The following is a 21,593-nucleotide window of genomic DNA, read 5'->3' as shown; positions in this document are numbered from 1 at the left end:
GGCCTATGTTCCACTCTGTTTCATGTGCAGTATGGACATGTATGTTCTCTCTCTCTCTCTCTCTCTCTCTCTCACACACACACACACACACACGCACACACACAGGGCTAAAGTGGTACCCTTCAGACACATTAGACAGAGGGAGGGTGGGGCGCCAGTAAAGATTTCTTAATGGGCTCTGCCGTCCTCTCGTCCATCTGCCCTGATGATAAACACAGCTACTCCACATTGGCCTGATACGCATCAAAGCTTTCATCGCTGATTTTCTCTTTATTTACCAACAAACCATTCATTTGATCACTTTTTCCGGAGCTTGGAGATCTACATAGTGAGGACTTATCACTTGGACTTTATCACCAGCAGTTTTTCTAACAGTATGGGAGATGGACATTATGGGAACACATAAGTAAGATTCACTGAGCCTTTCCCTGTCATAATAGGACCTCTGTGACTGTGGAGTCATTTATTTGGATGTCTGGTCAGTGTCAGAGCGCATGGGGAGCGCACTCTGCGGGGCTGCTTGTACGTGAGTGACACTTCCCTGCCGGTCCCAGACTTTACAGTAACCTCAGAAACAGTTACGGTCCCGGAGGAGGATGCCTTCCTTGCACCACGGAGCAATCTTCATCGGAGCCTTCCTCATTGTGACCGGGGGCTCCACAGCCTTCCTGACCTCGTCCCAGAGCCGCCTGCAGGCTTTCTCCCTGTGCTGCGTGGTGCTTGGGGTGGTCATGCTCATCCTGGGGCTGTTCTGGGCCATGAACAGCAAAAGTGCCGCAAACTACAACCAGCGGGAGTTCGACCCAGAGTGTCCACATTATCCATACAACGACTACCCCAACTTCGGCAGCCATGCCCTCTTCACACCGCCAGGGAGCCGCTTCCCAGAGTCCCAGTCAGTGTTTCTGCCCAGGTGGGTGGGGGAAAAATTACAGTTTAGATGTATTACTGTTGCTCTGGTCAGTCTGTATTTGTAAGTATGGCCAGTTTGATCCTGAAGCCAGAAAATGAGACTTCAACTGCTGATTTAGGTCTATTACATGTCAATTCATAGAAAACCAGTTTAGTTAACCCAAAGAATAGATTTTAGAAACACTGTGACTGTCCGCAGTGCCATATTGTCTGATTCAGTCTTCCTGTAGTACTGTGTACTGTCAATGGTTGGCTCTATATTTGATGACATCATAGGTTCAGTAATTAGTTGCAGGGGCCTTCAGAGACAGAGCTGTTCATTTTGTTGCACCTTTTCAAGATAAATGTCCACTTTGACTTCCTTTCTCATACATTTTTCAAGAATATATGATCCTTCAAACTTGAGTGACCAAAATGTACCCTCCTGCAGGCTGAGCCCTGGATGGTACAGTGCTGGATTGATTGTATCCCATTTAACGCTGCCCACAGGCAGGACACGCAGCTATCTAAATATAATTACTACAAAATAGGAAGACATTTTAGGAATTACACTTATTTGCTTTCTGAGAGAGAAAGTTAGAGAACATTCCTACCACTCTCATGTCTCTATGCTAAATATGAAGCTACTTCTAGCAGTTAGTTTAGCTTAGCATAAAGACTTGAAACAAGGGGAAACAACTAGCCCGGCTCAGAAAATGTCAAAACAACAAATATGGGGGTTATGTATACGACTATTTCTTGTTTGGGAATGGGAAACCCAATAAGATGGTTAATTGTTGTTTTTTCACACTTGTTTTTTTTGTAGGGATTAAAGATACAAGATATTGTCTATGTCTATTGATTAGGAAGCTTTAGAAGTACTGGTAAATTGTATTACCTTTGGACGGAGCCAGGTTAGTTTCCCTATGTTTCCAGTCTTTATGCCGAGCTAAACTAGCAGGCTTCTAGCTGTGGCTTCATATTTACCACACAGAGTAGTGGATTCAGGATTTCATTTTAAACAAAACAGGTGATTAGGTCCTGCTAAGTAAACCTATGGAAAGAAACCCTGTGTATACATGGCTCATGGTACCAGACCATGGCTTTGCATCATCCTGCACAACCAAGATGTCCGTTTTACTTTAGTGAAATCCAGTTCCTGTATTTCATGACTATTCTGAACGTCTGTGTTTGCTCTGGCCTCATAAAGTGTTTTCCCATGATTTCTGACTGCCACTGTTTTCTCGAGCGCAGGACAATGGAGCGCCACAGGCAAGTTGCTCGTGGTGAGGAATTCGACTACCCTCCAATGGACCCTGGGGGGTTTAGTCCATCGCCTCACCCTCCTCCGTGGCTGGAACCCCCGCCTCCCTATGAGGTTGCCATCAAGACCACGTGCAGCTCTACACACCTGCGGCGTGCATACTCAGACACACACCTGGCAACAGAGCCCCTGTTCGGACAGTCAAGAGAGATCAGCTTTGAGGTGTGACGGTGGACGATGGGGACCTCATCAGACCAAAAAATGAATAGGCACGAGACTGGGGCTTTCACTCAGACTCATTTTATCAAACACTTGAAGCATGCTTCTTTCTGCTGTTGACCAGTGCTAGTCCTAGCATGCATTTCCCCTGAGTTTTCTGTTAGTGCAAAGAAGGTGTAAATGCATATTTAAATATATAGAGAAATTAAAGGTGGATTACACCAAATTCAGCCTTATCAGACCAACATAAAGCACCAAGACACTTTTTGTCTTTATAGAGAGTGTGGCTGCTACGAGCCACCGTTTTACTGTATCTTGAGTGTTGTTTTGAAGCGATGTGATAATATTCTTTCAATCACCCACAGGTACTCAGTTGGATTGAGATCAGGCTGGTATTCTAGACGTTCAAGGAATAGTTCGCCATTTAGGGAGATTCACTTATTTGCTTTCTTGCTGACAGTTTGTTGAGAATATTGATACCACTCTCATGTCTGTTTATTGAATATGAAACTACATCCAGGAGAGGGTTAGCTTAGCTTAGCTTAGCATGAAGACTGGGAACTGCTAGTTCGGCTATATCTAAAACTAACAAAGTATACCTACTCTTTTCTCTAAAGCTCATTAATTCAAGTTACACCATGTTTGTTTAATCTGTTCAGAAAATGTTTTTTTTGCGAGGACTATTTTTAGGCAATTCATTATGACTTCCACTCTTGATGCTAAGCTAACACAGATTAATGCTTATTTTATAATCTGTTGAAAAATGTAACTGCAGTCCTTGTTTCAAATAACCTTTACTTATTGATTCTAACTATTATATTAAGCTGGTGCGCCTAACATTGGTAACGGCAGTCTGTCACCTGGAGCCTGAAACAGGCAGCGGTTAAGAGCACGTTAACCTGCCACATACAGGTTAGTTTAAGGGCATCAGTTGCCATGGTAACAGAAGCACACAGGAAATCCAGGATTTCCTTTAATGTCAGCTCAACAAATCTAGATAATGGGATAATCCACCTTTCTGGGGTTACCCCGGTGAGAGCAGAGGACCATTTTCCTTGTTTTCTCGTCCTTCAAACAATGCAACGCTCCTTTGCTCTCTGTGTCAGAATCTTGAACAAATGTTTTTTTCATCAGGATTAACATGCTTCGTCACAGGATGGATATTATAATTCACTTTAGGAAACTAGCGCTCAGGCCTGTAGACATCTTTCAGTTTGTGTGCCACACATGTACTCATCAGCTTGTTGAAAGCAGGGGGGGAACGATGACTCATCTGACCATATGAGTTTTTCCACTGCTCTCTAGATCGCTGCAGCTCACTGGCAACACTGCCTGAGCTTTAAGTATCACAACCTGACCTACTGTAACTAAGCCCTTTATTTTAAAGGATCATATCAGTGTTTTTGCATATTTTAAAATTCATGTTACAGTACATTCTTTTTTGTAATTTTTTTTATGTTTTTTCTTACTTCCAAACATTCATTAATATCAATATATTTCAATGCAGTGTGCAAATCAACTTGCAGAGACTTTAAACATGTTTTGGGGAAGTTCATTAATCTAAGTAAAATCTATACTTGTTTCTAAAACTTCTTTAGACATTCAGGTGCTGGTGGGAATATACAACAAATGAAAAAAGTCAAACATGAAAGTTGAGAGAAAAGTGCATTTTGGCAGCCATCTCTCAGTTGTGGAAATCTTGCATATTGGAGCTCCCACCAGGACATGACTGCACCAGGAGGATTTTAGTTCATTTTTTTTTTTCTTTTTCAGTGGAAACAAAAAAAGGAACACTCCTTCGAGAAAAACGTGCACCAAATGAAAGAAATCAAATGTATAACAAATCTTTGTTAATCACAAATAATTAAAGAAATCAAGATGATGTGATAATCACTTTTAACCACACAATAATGAAATTAATCAAATTTGAAATGCACAAAAATCCAAGTATGTAATTTATTGTAAATAAACAATTGTAAAACTATGCAAAAACGCGAGAATGATCCTTTAATTATTTTTTGTTTTACATAGCAGTCTTGATCAACTGCTGTTTCTTCACAGTTGCAAAATACTGGCTCATGAAGTTTGTCAAAAAGGAATACAATGATGGATCATATGTATTATTGTCAGCCTTCATTTGGGGGCTACTGTATACTGAATTATTTGTGTTCAAGTCCAACAGCCTTCATGACCTCTAAAATAAGATGCTGCACTGAACTGATGACCACAAATACACTGCTGTGATCTTTGACAGCACAAGGACGACTGATTTCAACCGCTCTGATGCGCGCCACGCACGCGCACACACACACATACACACACACACACATAGCACAGCTGCAACAGGAGAGCTGATATGAATCACAGGATTACAGATGATCCACCGTGTTGTTCAGGACTGTTCCTTTTATACCTCTATGCATGCTTTACTCTTGGAAAAGTCAACTCAAGGGAGCACCTTGCGCAATGTTTTTAATGTATTCAACTTTATTTAATAAATCTGTGATTAATGACACAATATCAGACTCGTTAACCAAAAAGGATTATTGGAAACCTGCAGCAAGTGAATATCAAGTCTTCATCTTCACACTACACAGTGTGATCTGAGGATTTGATCTATTGCTACAGTGTTAGGATGTAATATGTAAAATGGGCTGAATTTGGGGGAAATGTGGATGAAATGATGCACAGCACTTCAGAATATCTCAATCTGAGGTAATGTGTCTTGGGTTTCAATGTAGTTTCAGCCTCCTAGGTGTGGGGACATGCATGCACATGCAGTATAAGGAGGAAAATAATCTCTCCACGAGGTCCATTTAGCAGCTGCCCTGGAGCTTTTGATCATATCACATAATCTCCATCAGAAGATAGGAGTTTCAGAGCATTTTATCTTATTTGTGATGAGACTGGTTTCTCAGTTGGTGTTTTCAAACTCAACAAATGGCCTTTGAACCTCAGGTTTCAACCCAACACGGACCAGAAGTCCCTAAAGTTGTCAGGCAAACGATGGAGTAAGTATGAAGTAAAATGATCACTCTGTAGTCTGTGTTTTTATCATCTACTAATAACCACAGGTAATAATGGACACAGATATATTTTATAGTCTAAAAGTGTGAAAGGAACCTGACTGAGTGCTACATCATGCTGATTGTGAGGACGGTGAGTGAGAACAGATCCCACCATTGGGTTTGAAAGGCAGTTCTGTAGGTTTCTCAGCTGTAGAGCCAAATTATCGCTCATAAACCAAGAGTGATTGATATTTGCCATTTATGATAGTGTTAAACATTTAGCAATGGGTGGAATATAAAGGAGCAGGAGATAATAACAGACACACAAATATTGTATATTGTATTTCATAGGCAGACTGCAGAAATGTGATCTCCCATCTCTGTTTTACAACCGACTGCAACTGCTTCCTGAAGATCCACACAGAACCACAACCAGAAAATGAAGACAGAGGTTCATGAAATATATTTAATACATTTTACTGAGTTGTTACATAGGGAAACCGATCATATTGTACTGTATGTTTTCTTACAGCAGGGGTGTCCAAATGTTTTCCCCTTGAGGGCCAAAACTTAAACTAAATGGTGGGCCACAGGCTCTGCCTTGTTAAGATTATGAAAAATAATTAATAATAAGTGAATTCTACAACTTTAAAGAGCATTTTCACCTCAAGAAAAATAAGACAGCATAAACAAGTATTTGTATTATAATTTTTTTTTTATTAATTGTTTTACAGAAAAAGAAAAATCCAGTTGTTTTAATGCCCACAGTACACACTGTTGCCCTAATAGGGTGGGGGTGGCACTTTTGGATACATTTAATATAGGTGATCAGATTTGAAGAGAAAAGAGTAGTAGCAGTAGATAGTTACAGGGACATTTAAAGAGATATTTACAAGTTCAAGTTGAAGAAGTTTAAGAGTAACAGGATAAAGGCAGATTTAGTCCATAGTTGCAATATTTGAGGCATCTGCTGTCACAAATGGAGAGATCATGAGCAGCCAAGTGATAAGATAATAAGTTGATAAAAGATTTGCGCTGCGCGTTAACCTCCTCTCCTGCTTTTTCATAATCAATACAATATTAAGCCAGTCATGTCCTCCTATAGCCCCCCTCCTGTAGGCTTGTGAAGACTATGCTGCTCCACCCCCAGCAGAGCTCCACATCAGCTCAACAACACTCTGCTTTTTTTGTGTGTTTGCACAGTTTATCTGCTCATACATATATTTCTCTCAAACAGCTTGCCCAAACAGAGGCAAAGGGACAATGTTCAGCCCGCCCTGCCCCTCCATTCCTCGTCACTGAAAAACCCTTCCTCATAAAGAAACAAAAAAACACTTCCTCACACTGCACGGCTCTGCTGCTGTGACCAGATGGAAACCAAACAGTGCCCGGCCCACATGCGACATCAACTCCTCTCTAACAGATTTTTGGTGCCGTAATCACTCCAAAAAACCGGATATGCTTGTTGTGCGGGGAGAGAAAGCGACGCGGCGGTGGAGCACAGAATGAGAGAGGCGCGGCGGGGGCGCAGGATACAAGGACTGAAGCGGAGAGACGGGTTTTTTTTGGGGGGGGGGTTTCGGGGCTGGGGAGGACGCCATACGGGCACGATGAGCGCAGTGAAAGTTGAAGAAGAGGAGAAAAGAGATGGTCAGGCTTTGAGTCCACGTATCCGCTGAACAGCGACTCCCTATCAGGTAGGGGGGGGTCGATGTTTGTGGAAACCCGCACGGACGCACTCTGGCGCGCAGAGATGATTTACATGTGGCATATGTGCGTGTTATTAACCCCTGCAGTCTGCTCCCTTTTTCCTTCTGCTTGCGTGTTCCCTCTTCCTCTATTTATCACACACACATACACACACACACACACACACACACACACACACACACAGACACAGACACACACACAGACACACACACAGACACACACACACACACACACACACACACACACACACACACACACACAGACACACACACACACACACTCCCAGTGGATGCTGTGTATCTGAGCCCTCTCCTCTCTCTCTCCTGCAGACTGGCTGCTGCTGAAGTGGAGGCGCTGCTTTAGCTGGAAGAAGAAGTCAGTTTCTAGAAAGCAGTAGGGGGCTCCGGAGATGCCGCTCCCCCCCAGGACACTGCTCTGTCTGGGCATGCTGCTGATGACCGCTGGGGGGGTCATGGTCCTGTGCCTGGGCCTGCCCCAGCAGTCGGGCCCTCTGTTTCTAGTCGGGCTGTTCATGAGCCTGGGCGGCGTGGGCCTGCTGGTCAGTGGACTCTGCATGGCCATGAAGAATCTCCAGGTGGCAGTGCCCGGACACTTCCTCCTGCACCCGCGCACAGGCACGCGCTTCAGCCCGCAGCAGGCCCTGGCTATACAAAGGTACACGTGCACGGAGGAACATGACTGAAGGCTAAACCATATAAGAAAGTGTGTGGGTGGGGGGGCTTTAGGCTAGAGCCAGATCTTTTTGGGTTTATTGTTTCTGTCAAAGGAGTGTGGGATAGCAGGGAGCAGTGGTTTCCTTCAGAAGGATGTGATGGGATAAGAAAGAAAGATTTTATTTACTTGTTTTTACTTTTTCTCTTATCTTTTTTCATGAAATACTGGTTAGTTTCACACCTTTTAACATCTCACAAGACAAAAAGTCTGCTAGCAGCTCTGTAGGCAGTAGGCATGGTGATGCTTTGATCTCAATACAAGTTCAGCATTCTGCCCACAATGATAATGGTAACATGCTGATGTTCAGCAGATATGATTATTTTATATTAGTGTGTGAGCATGCTAATTAGCACTAAACATAAAGTACAGCTGAGAATGATGGAAATGTCACTTTAAAGTCTAAAAACATCTAGATATTTAAGATATTTATAAGATTATAAGATAAGTACTGGACAGTGAAATTTTGACCTGAATGTGGTGCTGAATATAACATTAAAGGATCGCAAAATATATTACATTTCCTACTGAGGAGGACATGAATGCATGTGCCAAATTTTGTGTTAATCCATCCAATAGTTGTCAAGATATTTCACTCACCAAAAATTAACCTTGTGGTGGGGCTAGAGGAAAAAGTCATGAGATCACCAAATTCATTAGGAACCATGAATGTACCTAAATGTTGGCATATTTCTGCCTGGACCAATGGGGTTTGATCCACCAATATTACTACTCATAGAGCCAGGCTAACATGATTAAAAGGTTTGGAGACCCCTGGCAGAGTGCAGAGTTAGACAACCCCTTTTTAAAGATACATAAACCAATCACTCTATCTCAAACATTGGAGCGAAGAACTTTTCAGGCTTCCCTTGTGTTGTTCAAGATGAATAAACACGCATACAGACGAATGCCAGAACACACCATCCAGGGAGACGAGCTGACAAACGGTCTTGTTGTTGAACAGATCTCTTGGACACATCACCACATATTAGTCACAGCGCACACTTTAACAAAGCGCACTGAAACACATTAGGAACTTGAAAACACTGGACTTATGAGAATCAGAAAGGAACCGATTTTCTGAGTATGAACTGATTATAGAAGTAGGTCATGAAGAAAGTAGCAGAAACACATGCATGTGGCTGACAGACTGCCTCTGGCATCGTCTGCGGTAATCTACAATAGCCCTGCAAATGTCAACAAGACATGCTCTGCTCATTGTCCAGCACTGAGGAGAAGAGACACCAGGAGCACAGTTTCCATCATCAAGGATTTTTCTCCCTCCTGATGAAACTCAGACTATCTTTTTGGTTAAAATGTTAGTTTGAGGGATTGGAGAATGATGAATTAAATGATGGCAGGGGAATGGTATGCAAACAACAGAATGCATTTCCTGAAGGAAATGTGTGAAAGCTGGGATCTGAAATGCATTAAAAGCTTTAAAAGGTGGAAAAGCTGTGAGTTAAGTAGCCGCTGAAAGAGTATGAACTGTAGGAAGAGTATTTAAAATAGGGATACAACGATTGGGAGATTCTGGGCCAATATCGATGTTTAAAATAGCAATTTGGCCGATAGCCTGTTTTTTTTTTTGGTTGTTATTCTCCCTTTTGTTCCAGGGAGACAAATAAATCTACAGATAAGCATCTCTGCCATGTTGCAGCTAATTCGATTTCTCATCCAAGATGTAAGACGCAGCACTGAACAGCTGCACACTGTCCGTGCTGCTGCATGCAGCACAGCGGTGTGCTGGAAAACACAAGTGATTATTTCTCCAATATCGCAAAGTGCAAAATTGATGCGACACAACCGATAAACACAGACCACTGACAACGGTGAATGCCATCTTGTTTGCCGATAGGCCGGTGTCAGTCAAAAAACTGGTGCATCCCTAGCTGAAATAATAAAAGAATGAGAGAAATGAGAATTTACTGAAATAAAGTGTAAATAAGTGTAAGCACTTAAAAGAGCCGAGGTGCGTGATCACTGAAAGGAGTTGGCCCTTGGTTGCAGTGTAAGCACCAAAAGTTTAGTACACTTCTCACTGCCTCTCTCTCTCTCTCTCTCTTCAGGAGGTTGGACCGAATTCGTCGGGAGATGTCAGAGGACTCTGTCAGCAGAATACCAGATCCTGAACCCTCTCTCCCATCCACCCCTCCACCCTGGACTATGGAGCCACCTCCATCCTACGACACAGTGATGAAGAGCCAGGAGCACAGCGAGCAGCTTTAACCTCTCAACTCTGGCGGACATATGTAATTTGCATCTGTGCCTTTTGTCTTTGGTTCTCAGCGAGAACCTTGAACGAACAGTCGGTGCTATGGACGAACTCACTGGCCTCTTCTGTGCCTTCCGACAGCCGCCCTGAACCCAAACACAAGCCAAGAAACAGGAAGAGACTGCAGCTGGTTAAAGACTTCATATTTGTACAGACTGTGCCCCACTGTGGCCTCTGTGTCTACTAAAACTGTGTTGTGATTGATTGTGAAAGGAATTGAAATGATCACCACAACTGCTCTAACACTCTCTACACCAAGGGCCTTTCTTGAGACCAGCATTATGTAACTTTTACAACAAAGTCGAGGGAATCATGTCAACAGCTTGGCTGCAAGCCTCCTGCAGACATCTCATTAGGATATTTTTATTGGCCTGCTTGAATTTAATGTGACCTACTACTGTGGCTGCACTGCACTCTTCTTCAAACATGATAAGAACTTTCCTCACAGCTACTCTTTGTATCTGCACTCTTTCCTCTTATAATTTTATACGAGATTTATAGACAGCTCACTCCAATGCAAAGTGCCTTAACCGGTGACAGCAAAATGAAAAAACAGAACAGTGAAATTTATCTTTCAGCTTTGTATCCGGTGTTTGTATAATGTCCACTGTTCGTGCTATGTTGTGATGTTACTATAAACTTGAGTTAATGAATAGCTACAGGGCTCTCTGTGGGCGGTGTTGCACTTAGAAGTAATGGATTGTTTATTTTAAAGAGGGAAACCCCGGAAAAAGGCGGAGGAGGGAAATGTCAACTTATTTAAGATCATGTCCAAACATAAACGCTCGCTTGACTCAATACTGTTTAGAAGCTCGTTTGCAAGTCTCCTTTTGGCCAGCGCCTTGAGGCAAGGTGACCTATCAGGTACACACACACACACCTGCAATTTTATACCTGACCTGACCCGGCTGTCTGCAGGCTGTAATAACCAGCAGCGTGGAACCCTAACCCTCACCTTCAAGCCCTCATGCAGAACAACGGCAAGTCTTTCCTCACAGCATGACAGGTGCTTGAGTTTTAAGTTAAATTTGAGCTTCAGCAGCCAGTGGCGGTCACAGCCATGGTAGAGGGGAAACCATATCGGTACGGGCTGATAGTGGCGGGTCTGTGCGTGGCGGCAGTCGGCCTCTTCATCATGACTCAAGAGCGGCCGCACATCTATGCCACAATATGCGTCCTGGGTGTCGGCATGGTGTGTGTCGGGACTGTGTGGAGCCTCTGCCAGTGCTATCCCAAGGTAGATACAGACTGTGTGTGTCAGGGAGACAGACACAGGAAATGATGTGTGACTGCTGTAACTCAGAAATAGATTTGGTAATGTGTGGGGTGTGTGTGTTTGTTAGGTCATTTTGGCTCCTGAGATTCAGGAGAAAAGTCTAGAGGATCTAGTGTGTGCTACAGCTCAAGCAAAAGATGAAAGGTACTGTCTCATCACACACACACACACACACACACACACACACACACACACACACACACACACACACACACACACACACACACACACACACACACACACACACACACACACACACACACACACACACACATTGTCCTAATGGCCCACAGACAAGTGGGTGTTCATCCAGGCCTTAATTATTCCCTGCGGTTTGTCTGTATCTCAGGATGCTAAGGGACCATCATCTAGTGGGCGAAATGGCGACAGCAGCAGTGTAATGTGTCTGAGGGGAGGAAGTATCTGCACTAATACACTGTAGATACTAATTTTGTTATTGTTACAGGAAAATTAATGGTGATGTAATGGAGTGGCTATGGCAGCAGAGCAAAGGGGGGAAGTAGAAATGAGTTGTGAGGAGAGGAAAAGTGGAATAGAAGAAAAAGGAGAGCTGGTGGCCTGAAGGTTGTGACTGATAAGTGGAGATTATTGGAAACATGAGGGTGGAGACAGTGAATGAGTAACGCTCCCCTTTCCCATTAATGTTCCCTTCATGAAAGCACTCAGTTAGTATTATGGCCAGCGGGTGAAAAATTAGGTTGTTCCTTGCAGCTCCTGCATGTGAGCGTCTATAACTACATGAATGCTCAAAAGCCAGATAAAGAAATGCATGCTCAGCGAAACCCTCCCCCCAGATTAAAAAGTTATAAAATGAGGACAAAATACTAGAGCTAGACCTCTATTTCTGTCTCTCTCCCTCCTTCCCTCGTTTTGATTTAATTTTAGGCCTGCTGAGACTCTGCCAGGTTTCTGTGGCCAAAAGTGGAGTAGCAGCAGACTTCTTCCCGAAGCCCTGAAGAGTCAGTGTCACAGCTGTCCCACGCTGCACCTGGTCTGAGGGAGTGACGCCATCATCAGAGGACTTGGTCCAATCAGCACACTCCACCACACTGCTCTCAGGACAGGGAAAATATCCTCTAATTTTTCTGGTCTTTTACTTAATGACAGCACACATGGTGCTGTTTGAATGTGTTTTTATGGAAGTGACTGATAGTGTAATACTTTACTTTGTGTCAGTGTTAAGTTAATAAAGCTGAATGTGTATTGTGTGGTCCAGCAGATGGCACTATTTACTATATGAAGGAGTGTGTGTGTGTGTGTGTGTGTGTGTGTAGGTTTAGTATGCCTGAGTCACAGTGAGACTGCATTGGGGTACATTAATTCAATTAAGACAAAGTATTTTGGCCCCATAATATAACTCTATTCTAGCAACCTGCTCTCTTAAAGTTTCTACACATTATGTAAATACTAGTGGTGTGTGTTACACTAGTGAGGTCATTGCCTCATCTAAAACCATCAAGACTCAATCTCAGGGCTCTGTGTAGATATATTCTTCTCAAGAAGTACATTTACCTCAGTTAATGTTCGGAATGAGCAAACAGGCTGGATCCTATAATTCAACCCCGATTGGAAAAACTTAAAGCTCCCCTGATGAGTTTCTTGTAAACAAATGAGCTAAAGCAGTTTACATTAAGTGTTACTCACCAAAATGTAGTATATGTATCCCTCAGGCCTAACACTGAATGCATTAGCTACCAACTGTGCAAATACCATGAAACTGCAAACAGAAATGTGTAACTCATAAAAACTTTGCTCATCTGCGCTCCTAGTGGTCAAAAACTCCGCATGGTGCCTTTAATGGCACTGTTTTGATGCAGGCTCTGTCGGCTCCCAGCTAATCCAAAAATGGGCAAAGAGGTGGACCGTGGGTGGAGCTGAGACGGGCCGAATGAAGCCTGTGACAGAACCCACCTGTTACTCAAAGCAGGCATGCCCTTAATTATGCACAACTTTAATTTAAACTAACTTAACTCACTTCTGTCGCCAGCCACAAGTGACCCTTTAAGGAACTGCAGTTTTTGTTTTTTCCGCGTTGGCTTTATTTGCCAATGAACTAAAAGGTTAGTTCAGCCCATTATTTATTTATTAGTTTGCTGACATGAGAAAGCGATGGCTCTTTTTACACATACTTTCTGCGTGTGATACAACAAATAAAATAAATCAATAAAATAAAATGTAGTAGCATTTTAATACTCGACCAATCAAAAATGTTCAGCCCTGAAAGCCAAAGTTCCTGCACTTTTGGAAAGTGCTATCCCTGGGCAGGGACTTTTTGGGGGATAAAATGATTAATTTAGACCCTGGTCCCTGCAGTGGGTTGAGTTAGATAGAAGACTATTCTCTGCAAGTTCCTGCTGTGGAAACACGTCTATAGCGTGTTCACATTCATTCACACCAGTTAAGAGTCTGCTGACAATGACGGGCACAAACGCCACACAGATTCAAACCTAAAATCTTCTTGCTGTGAGGTGACAACATTAACCACTGCACTACCATGCCAACACATTTATCATTAAGACTTTATAGGGTTAATATTTCAGTCATAGCTTGTTTTGCTGCCCTCAAGTGGCCAAAAACCTTAGTTATTTTAAAGGTAAAGGCTGTTGTGTGAAGTGTGTATGCACATAATGACACAAAGCTGCTAATGCTATGAAATACATCAGAATGTAAACAATCACAATGTTCATTTTCTAAACAAATAGCCCCTGTCCCCCTGGCTTGCACAAAATCAGCTTTTCTGTCATTCTCCTCTACAGTAAGATTGTTGCAGTCCTTACTTAAGCCTTCTGTCAATGCCAAAATGCCGGATGTGCACTCCAGAGGTCAACATACATATTTGGGGTCAAAGTTAAATTTAGTTGAACTTTTGCTGCAAAATCAGATGGAAATATCATTAAAGCGTGTGCTGCTCTGGTTCACTCTCCATTGAAAATAATGCTCTTACTCTACGAAATTTCACATTTGTGAAAGCCCTCTCAAGCCCCAATGACATCATCAGGGTTATTTTCTCAGACAAAGCTCCCCAAGAGCCACGGAGGACATTGTGTAACAGTTTTCATAAACTGAGTACACTGAGTATAGAGATGGCCCTTTAAGTGCACTATATGTCTTAATAACTAGCTTCTCTTGTTCCAGTTTTCATTTCCACTGTATGGAACACACATACAATTACTGTTTTAAGAAAGTTGAACTGACACAGAGAGAAACAAAAGCTCTCTACACCTCTGAGCACAACTCAGCACCTTTTAAACAGAAGTGACCAAATTAAATAATTTAATTAATAAATAATCAAAATAAGTCTCACATGCACATAACAAAGGTATCTGCACTTGCAGGCAGAACTCACACTGTTCACATTAAGTGCAGATGTTAAAACATCATCAACAAATGAAGTTGAACTGGGAGGAAGTGTTTTTTAAGATTGACATGCAATAATTACAGGGTGGTTGGAGGGGAGCATGAAACATGACTCTCCACAGTAAGAGGTGTTTTTAACGGAGGAGAATCATTCGATACAAAAGCGGTGGCGTGAGCCCCGGAGACGTCAGCAGTCCCCGCCTTGAATTATAAGAATCAATTGTTCGATTTTTTTTTTTTTAAATTGCCCAAAATCAGAATAGATGTTTGGAGGCGTTATCTGACTGTCGGGCACACAGGACGCGCGGCTGTCGGAGACACAGAACATCTGGATAACAGAGACAGAAATAAAAGTCTCATTAGTGGATTTGGGTAATTTAATAGTTCTCCTGAATCGGTTCACTGGAAACAGTCCAAGAGGTTTGAAGAATGCGTCGCACCTCTGGCTGGATTGGCTGGGCTCTGTGTCTGTGCGCATCTTTGACCGTGAGCGCGCAGGACTACCCCGAGGACGACGAGATGATCCTGGACCTGATCCGCGAGGACGGGACTCAACCTGAAACCGGAGCCGAGCCCGCTGCTGAGTTCCTCAGGTGCAACAAGGTAATATTCACTGTGTCAGTGGCAGTGCTGGTGGACTCAGATCATTTACTCAGGTAAAAGTAGCAGTAGACTACCCCAGTGTGCCAATACTCCCTGCGTTCAAATGTTACTCCAGTAAAAGTCCAAAAGTATTTGCAGAAAAATATACTTTAAGTACCGGAAGTAAAAGCCTATTTCAGAATTAGAAAGTACATTATATTATTGGATTATAATCACTGATAAATGCGCGGATCACTTTAATCCTAATTACAGTGTATCTTAATCTATAATAATATATTTTATTTGTTGATTATATTTTGTATTATTAATCTGAATCTGTAAAGTAACTTGTAAATAAATGGATCAAATAAATGTGGTGGAGCAAAAAGTAAAATATTTCCCATTGAAATAGTGGAGTAGAAGTATAAAGAAACATAAAATGTAGTAAAGTATAAGCGCAGTACTTGATTACTCAGTGTACTTAGTTACGTCCCACCTCTGGTCAGCGCATCTTCTCTGCAAACAGCCCGTTACCGCCTGTTTGCAGACTGATCGTTTGGTCCAGTTTAAATAAAGCTACACTGCAGGGAGACACAGAATAACCGACATTTAAATGCACGCTCAGAACCTGGAAATCTCTTTTTATGTGTGCAGCATTATCAGGACAGCGATGGTCTGTGAGGCAACCAGGCGCAGAAATTAAACGCTTTATTCTCCATTATAACCAGCACTGAGTGACATTTTTAAAAACTTTTGGTGAGCATGCCTCATTACTCTTGTACATGCACTGGGACACTGCACCTGCACTAAATGTCCTCCGTGCCGTGCTTCAGGCGGCGTGGCGCATGCCCGGTCAGTACCTGGTCATCCTGCGTCCGGGAACGCACGAGTCTCACGTGCAGAGGACCATCAGGAGACTGAGGGCCAAGGCGGCCAGGAGGGGCTACCTGCTGGAGATGCTGCAGACCTACTCCGGAGCTCTGCACGGCTTCTTGGTCAAGATGAGCAGTGACGTCCTTCACCTGGTAACTGCTGCGGTTAACTTCTTGTCGCTGATCAATGTGAAGACACCAACTATCAGAATTCTAATGGAGCAATCAGAATCAGTCTATTAACTTATATCAACATTTCTGCATTTATTTGTGTTTTTAGAAGTATTCTGAATATTCACCCGTTTGAAGGTTTTTGTTTTCACCTCTTTAAATCACTGTGGGTGTAATGAGGCTTATTTGACACTAATAAAGGAAGACTCTTCAGTGTGCAAAACAAAACAAACAAAATAACCTCTACAAATTAATCTAAATTAAGTAAAAAATATAAATGACAAATAATAATAATAACCTGCATTACTTGTGCAATTATGATATCACACTTCAAATACATTGCTTTATCTATACAACAACATGCTTTACAGTAAAACAAGCATAACAATTTAAAAATAGATAAATTGTGAAGATTGCTGAGGTAGCTCTGATTCAACTGGAGGACATCAACTGGACATCCAGAAAATTGAAGACGTGTCAGTAGTACCGAGCTTTATTAGAACAGCTGCAAATCACCTGGATAACAGTGAATGTCTGTATTGTGTCAGTGGGTGATATGCCTTATCATGTGGATAGGAGACCCAGGAAAGACCCCTGGGGTACCCCCTCAAGTAAGAGGGTCACAAGAGGGGCAGCATCTTCAGCCATAACAGAGAAACACTGTGATTAATATCCCAAAATAAAACATGAAACCATCAAAAAGGGGTTACAATCGTGGGTGGACAGGTTCACCCTCATCAACTTCCTGTACTTTTGTTTTGCTTTAGACAAACAATAAAAGTTGATTTTGTTCCTGTCAGGCGGTGAAGCTCCCTCATGTCCACTACATTGAGGAGGACTCGTCCATCTTTGCTCAGAGCGCCCCCTGGAACCTGCAGAGGTTACTGCGGCCTCATGGTGGACCCTCTGAAAATGGAACATACAGGCCACCCAGTGAGTGTCTGTCTGTCTCTCTGTCTGTCTCTCTGTCTGTCTCTCTGTCACACACAAATTATATTTCAAATCCACTTGCCCTCTGTCCTCTCTAGATGATGGAGGGAAAGCGGAGGTGTATCTGATGGATGGCAGTGTTCAGAGCTCTCACAGAGAGGTTGAAGGACGAGTGCTCATCACAGACTTTAACAACGTTCCTGAAGAGGATGGAGTCAGAGTTCATAGACAGGTTACACACAGAAATACTTCAACAATACGTGCTCATTTGCCTTTGCAGCTCAGGAGCAAAGGTTTCACACCTGTGGATCTGTTTCAGTATCATGTTCCACCATCTCTCCTCTGCAGGCAAGTCAGTGCGACAGTCACGGCACACACATGGCGGGGGTTGTGAGTGGGTCGGACTCTGGTGTCGCTCGAGGTGCCGGTGTTAACCTGGTCCGTGTGCTGAACTGTCAGGGGAAAGGGACCGTGTCAGGAGCACTGGCAGGTAGGACTCCCACTTGTGCACTACTGACTAGAGATTATGTGTCATGTGTTGTCCATTGGTGCACTTTACCACTCATAGCTCAGGAGATAGAGTGGGTTGTCTACTAATCAGAAAGTTGGCGGTTTGATCCCCAACTCCTCCCACTGCATGTCAATGTGTCCTTGAGCAAGATACTGAGCCCCGAATTGAAATGAAATAGTTTCTGTTTGTGATGTATGTATGAATAGGTGACTGTGGCATGTAGTGTAAAGCACTTTGAGTGGTCTATATAGTGCGCTATATAATGGTCCATTTACTGTTAAATATATGCCTTCAATAAGCAGCTCTTTGCGTTTTTATACATCCTGTCAGATTACACTTCAAGCCAATTTATAGTACTCATTTTACATGAAAAGCAGGTGTGAAAAGCTGCTGCTGCATACAGCCATTATGTAGAAACACAAATGCAAAGGGAAAGAGTGGGTCATTATTTTTTCAACAGCAGCATTTTCTTTTCTGAACAACCCTGTCCTTTCCCATTCAGGTATGGAGTATATCCGAGCAATGTTATTGGCCCGTCCAGTGGATGCTGTGGTTGTTTTGCTGCCTTTTGTCGGCGGTTTCAGCCGTTCATTAAACACAGTCTGTCGGGACATAGTGGCTAACGGAGCTGTAGTCATTGCTGCTGCGGGGAACTACAGAGATGATGCCTGCCTCTACTCACCTGCCTCAGAGCCTGAGGTTACATAGCACTTTATCTAAATGAGCCTGATGGATGCATTCACACACAACCCTTACTGTAACTTCTTCTGCGTGTGCAGGTCATCACGGTGGGCGCAGTCAACTCAGCAGACCAGCTCATGTCTCAGGGAGCAGGTGGCACCAACTTTGGCCGCTGTATTGATCTGTTTGCACCCGGTGATGACATCGTTAGTGCCAGTAGTGACTGCAGCACCTGTTTTACCTCCCGTAGTGGAACCTCGCAGGCTGCTGCACATGCTGCTGGTATGCACGCACACGCACGCACGCTCGCATGCACACACGAAAAACAAAGCAGTCTGTGTGTGTAGCTCCAGTAGAAGTGACTTATAGTTTGTTTTTTATGTAGGTATAGCAGCAGTGATCCTGTCATCCAATCAGAACGTGTCACCCGTGCAGGTCCTGCAGATGATGCTGCATTATTCCATCAGCAACACAATCAACTTCCTCTCTCTGTCTGACACACATCGTCTGATTACCCCAAACCTGGTGGCAGCCATGCCTCCCGCCAACAGCACAGGTTAGTGACTAACAACACTTACACCCTCTTACACACACACACAAGCAGCATCGGCGAGGGGTTCACACTGTGTGTCTGTTCGGGTTTCCAGACGAGGAGCTTCTGTGTCGGTCAGTGTGGTCAGAGAGGTCAGGGGTCACGAATACTGACAGGGCTATCAGTCGCTGTCGTCTGGGGGAGGAGATGATGAGCTGCAGCAGCTACACTCCTGACGGTGTCCACGCTGGAGAAACCATCACTGTGAGTTCAAACTGACCTCTTCTTATCACTTAAAAAACCTTCTACTGTTTAAAACCCTTCACCCCGTGTTTACAGGTGAACAGCGGGCAAATGGAGTGTTTTGCCTACAATGGGCCGGGGGGTAAAGGTGTGTATGCTGTGGCGCGTTGCTGTGTGATAAGTGGTCTGCAGTGCCAGGTCCATGCTAGTCCTGAGCCCGGACAAGATGCTGAGTGTGTCAGTCCGCAGCACCACCTGACCGGTAAGTCACAGATACCATGTGCTGTAGTTTAAATGAGCACACCTGTCCAGCTGCTGTCGCTGTTCTTCTGTGTGGAATTTCAAGCATTAGTTTGACATTTTTAAAATATGAAGTTAGAGCCAGCAGCAGGTTAGAGACTGTACGAAACGTACTGGGATGGGGAGGGTACCTTATGTTCGACTGTTTAAAAGAGAAAGATCCTCCCCCCAGGCTTATTAATACTTGTAAACAACTAGTAATTGCTCAACTCAAACCTGATTTAAGGCTTAAAATTTTATTGGTATAATACTTTCTTTTTTTTATGTATTATTATGACACATCTAACTTTAGCAAGTTATAATACAGAATAAAGTGAAGGTAATTATGGGCTAGTAAAAAATGTTGAGTTCTCTAGAGGGATAATTATTAAAAAAAACCCAAATTTACTGTTTTTCAAAGCTGACATATTGGACCTACTAGCAACTAGTTAATAATGTCCCGCTAATGATCGGAAACCTTTAAATTTTTTTTTTTTTTTTTACAGTAAATGATCAAATTAAAATCCCCATAAAAATATTTATTATATCACTCAGTGCCATCATCAATCTTCTCATATAATTCTCTGCAACAAGGTAAAGATACCCATATTTCCAACGATGTCAAACTATTTCTTTAAAACTGTTGAAGTAACTTCAATGCTGTACATAAACTATCCTTTAAGCTGAGTACATGGTTTTGATGTGGCTGTATTTAGAACATCTTGGACAATTATGCTAGTTACCATGGCAATCACTCTGAAAGGAAAATGTTCTCCATGCCAACATAAATACCAGCTATGTGTGCAGTATAAAGAGCAGGGCTGTCAAAGGCCGTTATCACACTTCAGTGGTTTGTTACTTTACATTATCTTCCTCATTTATTGCCTTTATGATGATCCCTGTGTGTAGGATGGGTCAGTGCTCCTCTGACAATCGCTAATGGGCAATACTTCAAAGTTTACTTCTGTTTGTGCTCAGTTCAGAATGTAGCTCGTCTCTCTCTAGGCTGTACATCTTGGTCCACTGCGGAGATCTCGTCCAACTCCCGTCCACATCACGGTGACCGGAAACGTTGTGTTGTGAAAGATGGGGTGACGTCACATGCCGTGTGCTGCCATGCTCCGTCTTTGGAGTGCCACCTGTTGGAAAACATATCAGCGGATAAAGACCAGGTAAATAGTTTACACAGAAATGTCTTGGATAGAACTTTCCCCCAGCCCTTTACCCTTTAACGTGGCTTCTGCTCTCTTGCAGGTTGAGGTGTCCTGTCCTTCTGGCTGGACTCTGACAGACTGTAGCGCCATCTCTCAGGGCTCTGCTACCCTGGGGCCAGTTGCTAAGGGCAACAGCTGCCGTGTCCGCAGTGCTACAGGAGCCGATGGGGCAGCAGGTATCGCCGTCTGCTGTCGCGTTAGGCCGCCAGAGCAGCCCACCACAACTCCTCACTGATCTGGTCTCACACCAACACCTCCTCTCTAATGCAGATGTCTCTAATGTTGTCATCCTTTATCAGTGACTGTAAGCACTTGTGTAAAGCTGTTTGTGAGTGTTTCAATTCTAGGATTAGGTCAAAATACGCTCCACATATTGTAGTAACGCCTCAGACTTACATATGCTGCCTCATCTAGTTCTGTCTTGTTAGATATTTTTAAACCATTTACAGTTTGTAGAATGTAACCAAATATTTTTGTATCTTTTACTAAACAGTTATAATAAAGAGAGCTGTCATAAACGTGTGTGTGTTGTATTTATCTGACATATTGTCTACATGCTCTTTACAAACTGATTAACACATAAATTCAAGTGAATGCGATGAGAACAGAAAGATTTATGACAACTTACAATACAGTTATGTGTCTATAATCCAATGAGGAGCTTCAGGCAATACACAGTTCCTAACTATAGGGTATCCAAATCAGCCTTTTTCACAGCAGACAGTAACAATGGCTGTCCTATTCAAGTGTCCCAATAAGTCATGACATAATGCGTAATACCAGAACCCTGAAACTGAAGCAGCTTAATCGAATTCAGCCATCATC

General features: G+C 43.1%; 4 protein-coding genes across 4 annotated transcripts; all 4 read left to right on the top strand.

The window, feature by feature from the left end:
- The first annotated feature begins 118 nt into the window (after window positions 1–118).
- si:dkeyp-51f12.2 (uncharacterized protein LOC100151460 homolog) lies at window positions 119–4,358 on the top strand. Its single transcript, XM_051376934.1, has 2 exons — window positions 119–913; window positions 2,146–4,358. Exons 1-2 carry the CDS (start codon window positions 597–599, stop codon window positions 2,381–2,383), a joined length of 555 nt encoding a protein of 184 aa, XP_051232894.1. The 5' UTR covers window positions 119–596; the 3' UTR covers window positions 2,384–4,358.
- A 2,589-nt stretch (window positions 4,359–6,947) lies between these two features.
- On the top strand, window positions 6,948–10,754 carry si:dkeyp-51f12.3 (uncharacterized protein LOC107988041 homolog). The gene is made up of 3 exons (XM_051376936.1): window positions 6,948–7,079; window positions 7,422–7,767; window positions 9,894–10,754. Exons 2-3 carry the CDS (start codon window positions 7,502–7,504, stop codon window positions 10,051–10,053), a joined length of 426 nt encoding a protein of 141 aa, XP_051232896.1. The 5' UTR covers window positions 6,948–7,079; window positions 7,422–7,501; the 3' UTR covers window positions 10,054–10,754.
- Window positions 10,755–10,882: 128 nt separating this feature from the next.
- Window positions 10,883–12,599, top strand: bsnd (barttin CLCNK type accessory subunit beta). Its single transcript, XM_051376937.1, has 3 exons — window positions 10,883–11,336; window positions 11,443–11,519; window positions 12,282–12,599. The coding sequence occupies exons 1-3, from the start codon at window positions 11,160–11,162 to the stop codon at window positions 12,391–12,393; spliced, it is 366 nt and encodes a 121-aa protein (XP_051232897.1). The 5' UTR covers window positions 10,883–11,159; the 3' UTR covers window positions 12,394–12,599.
- A 2,307-nt stretch (window positions 12,600–14,906) lies between these two features.
- On the top strand, window positions 14,907–21,286 carry pcsk9 (proprotein convertase subtilisin/kexin type 9). Its single transcript, XM_051376925.1, has 12 exons — window positions 14,907–15,356; window positions 16,169–16,360; window positions 17,179–17,311; window positions 17,407–17,540; window positions 17,657–17,798; window positions 18,322–18,518; window positions 18,599–18,782; window positions 18,886–19,056; window positions 19,148–19,296; window positions 19,372–19,537; window positions 20,560–20,726; window positions 20,809–21,286. The coding sequence occupies exons 1-12, from the start codon at window positions 15,183–15,185 to the stop codon at window positions 21,001–21,003; spliced, it is 2,004 nt and encodes a 667-aa protein (XP_051232885.1). The 5' UTR covers window positions 14,907–15,182; the 3' UTR covers window positions 21,004–21,286.
- Window positions 21,287–21,593: the final 307 nt, after the last annotated feature.

This window comes from Dicentrarchus labrax, unplaced genomic scaffold (assembly GCF_905237075.1).
Source record: "Dicentrarchus labrax unplaced genomic scaffold, dlabrax2021, whole genome shotgun sequence".
Lineage (NCBI taxonomy): Eukaryota > Metazoa > Chordata > Actinopteri > Moronidae > Dicentrarchus > Dicentrarchus labrax.
Note: the sequence above shows the minus strand (reverse complement) of the source record. Positions and strands in the feature narration are given on the sequence as shown.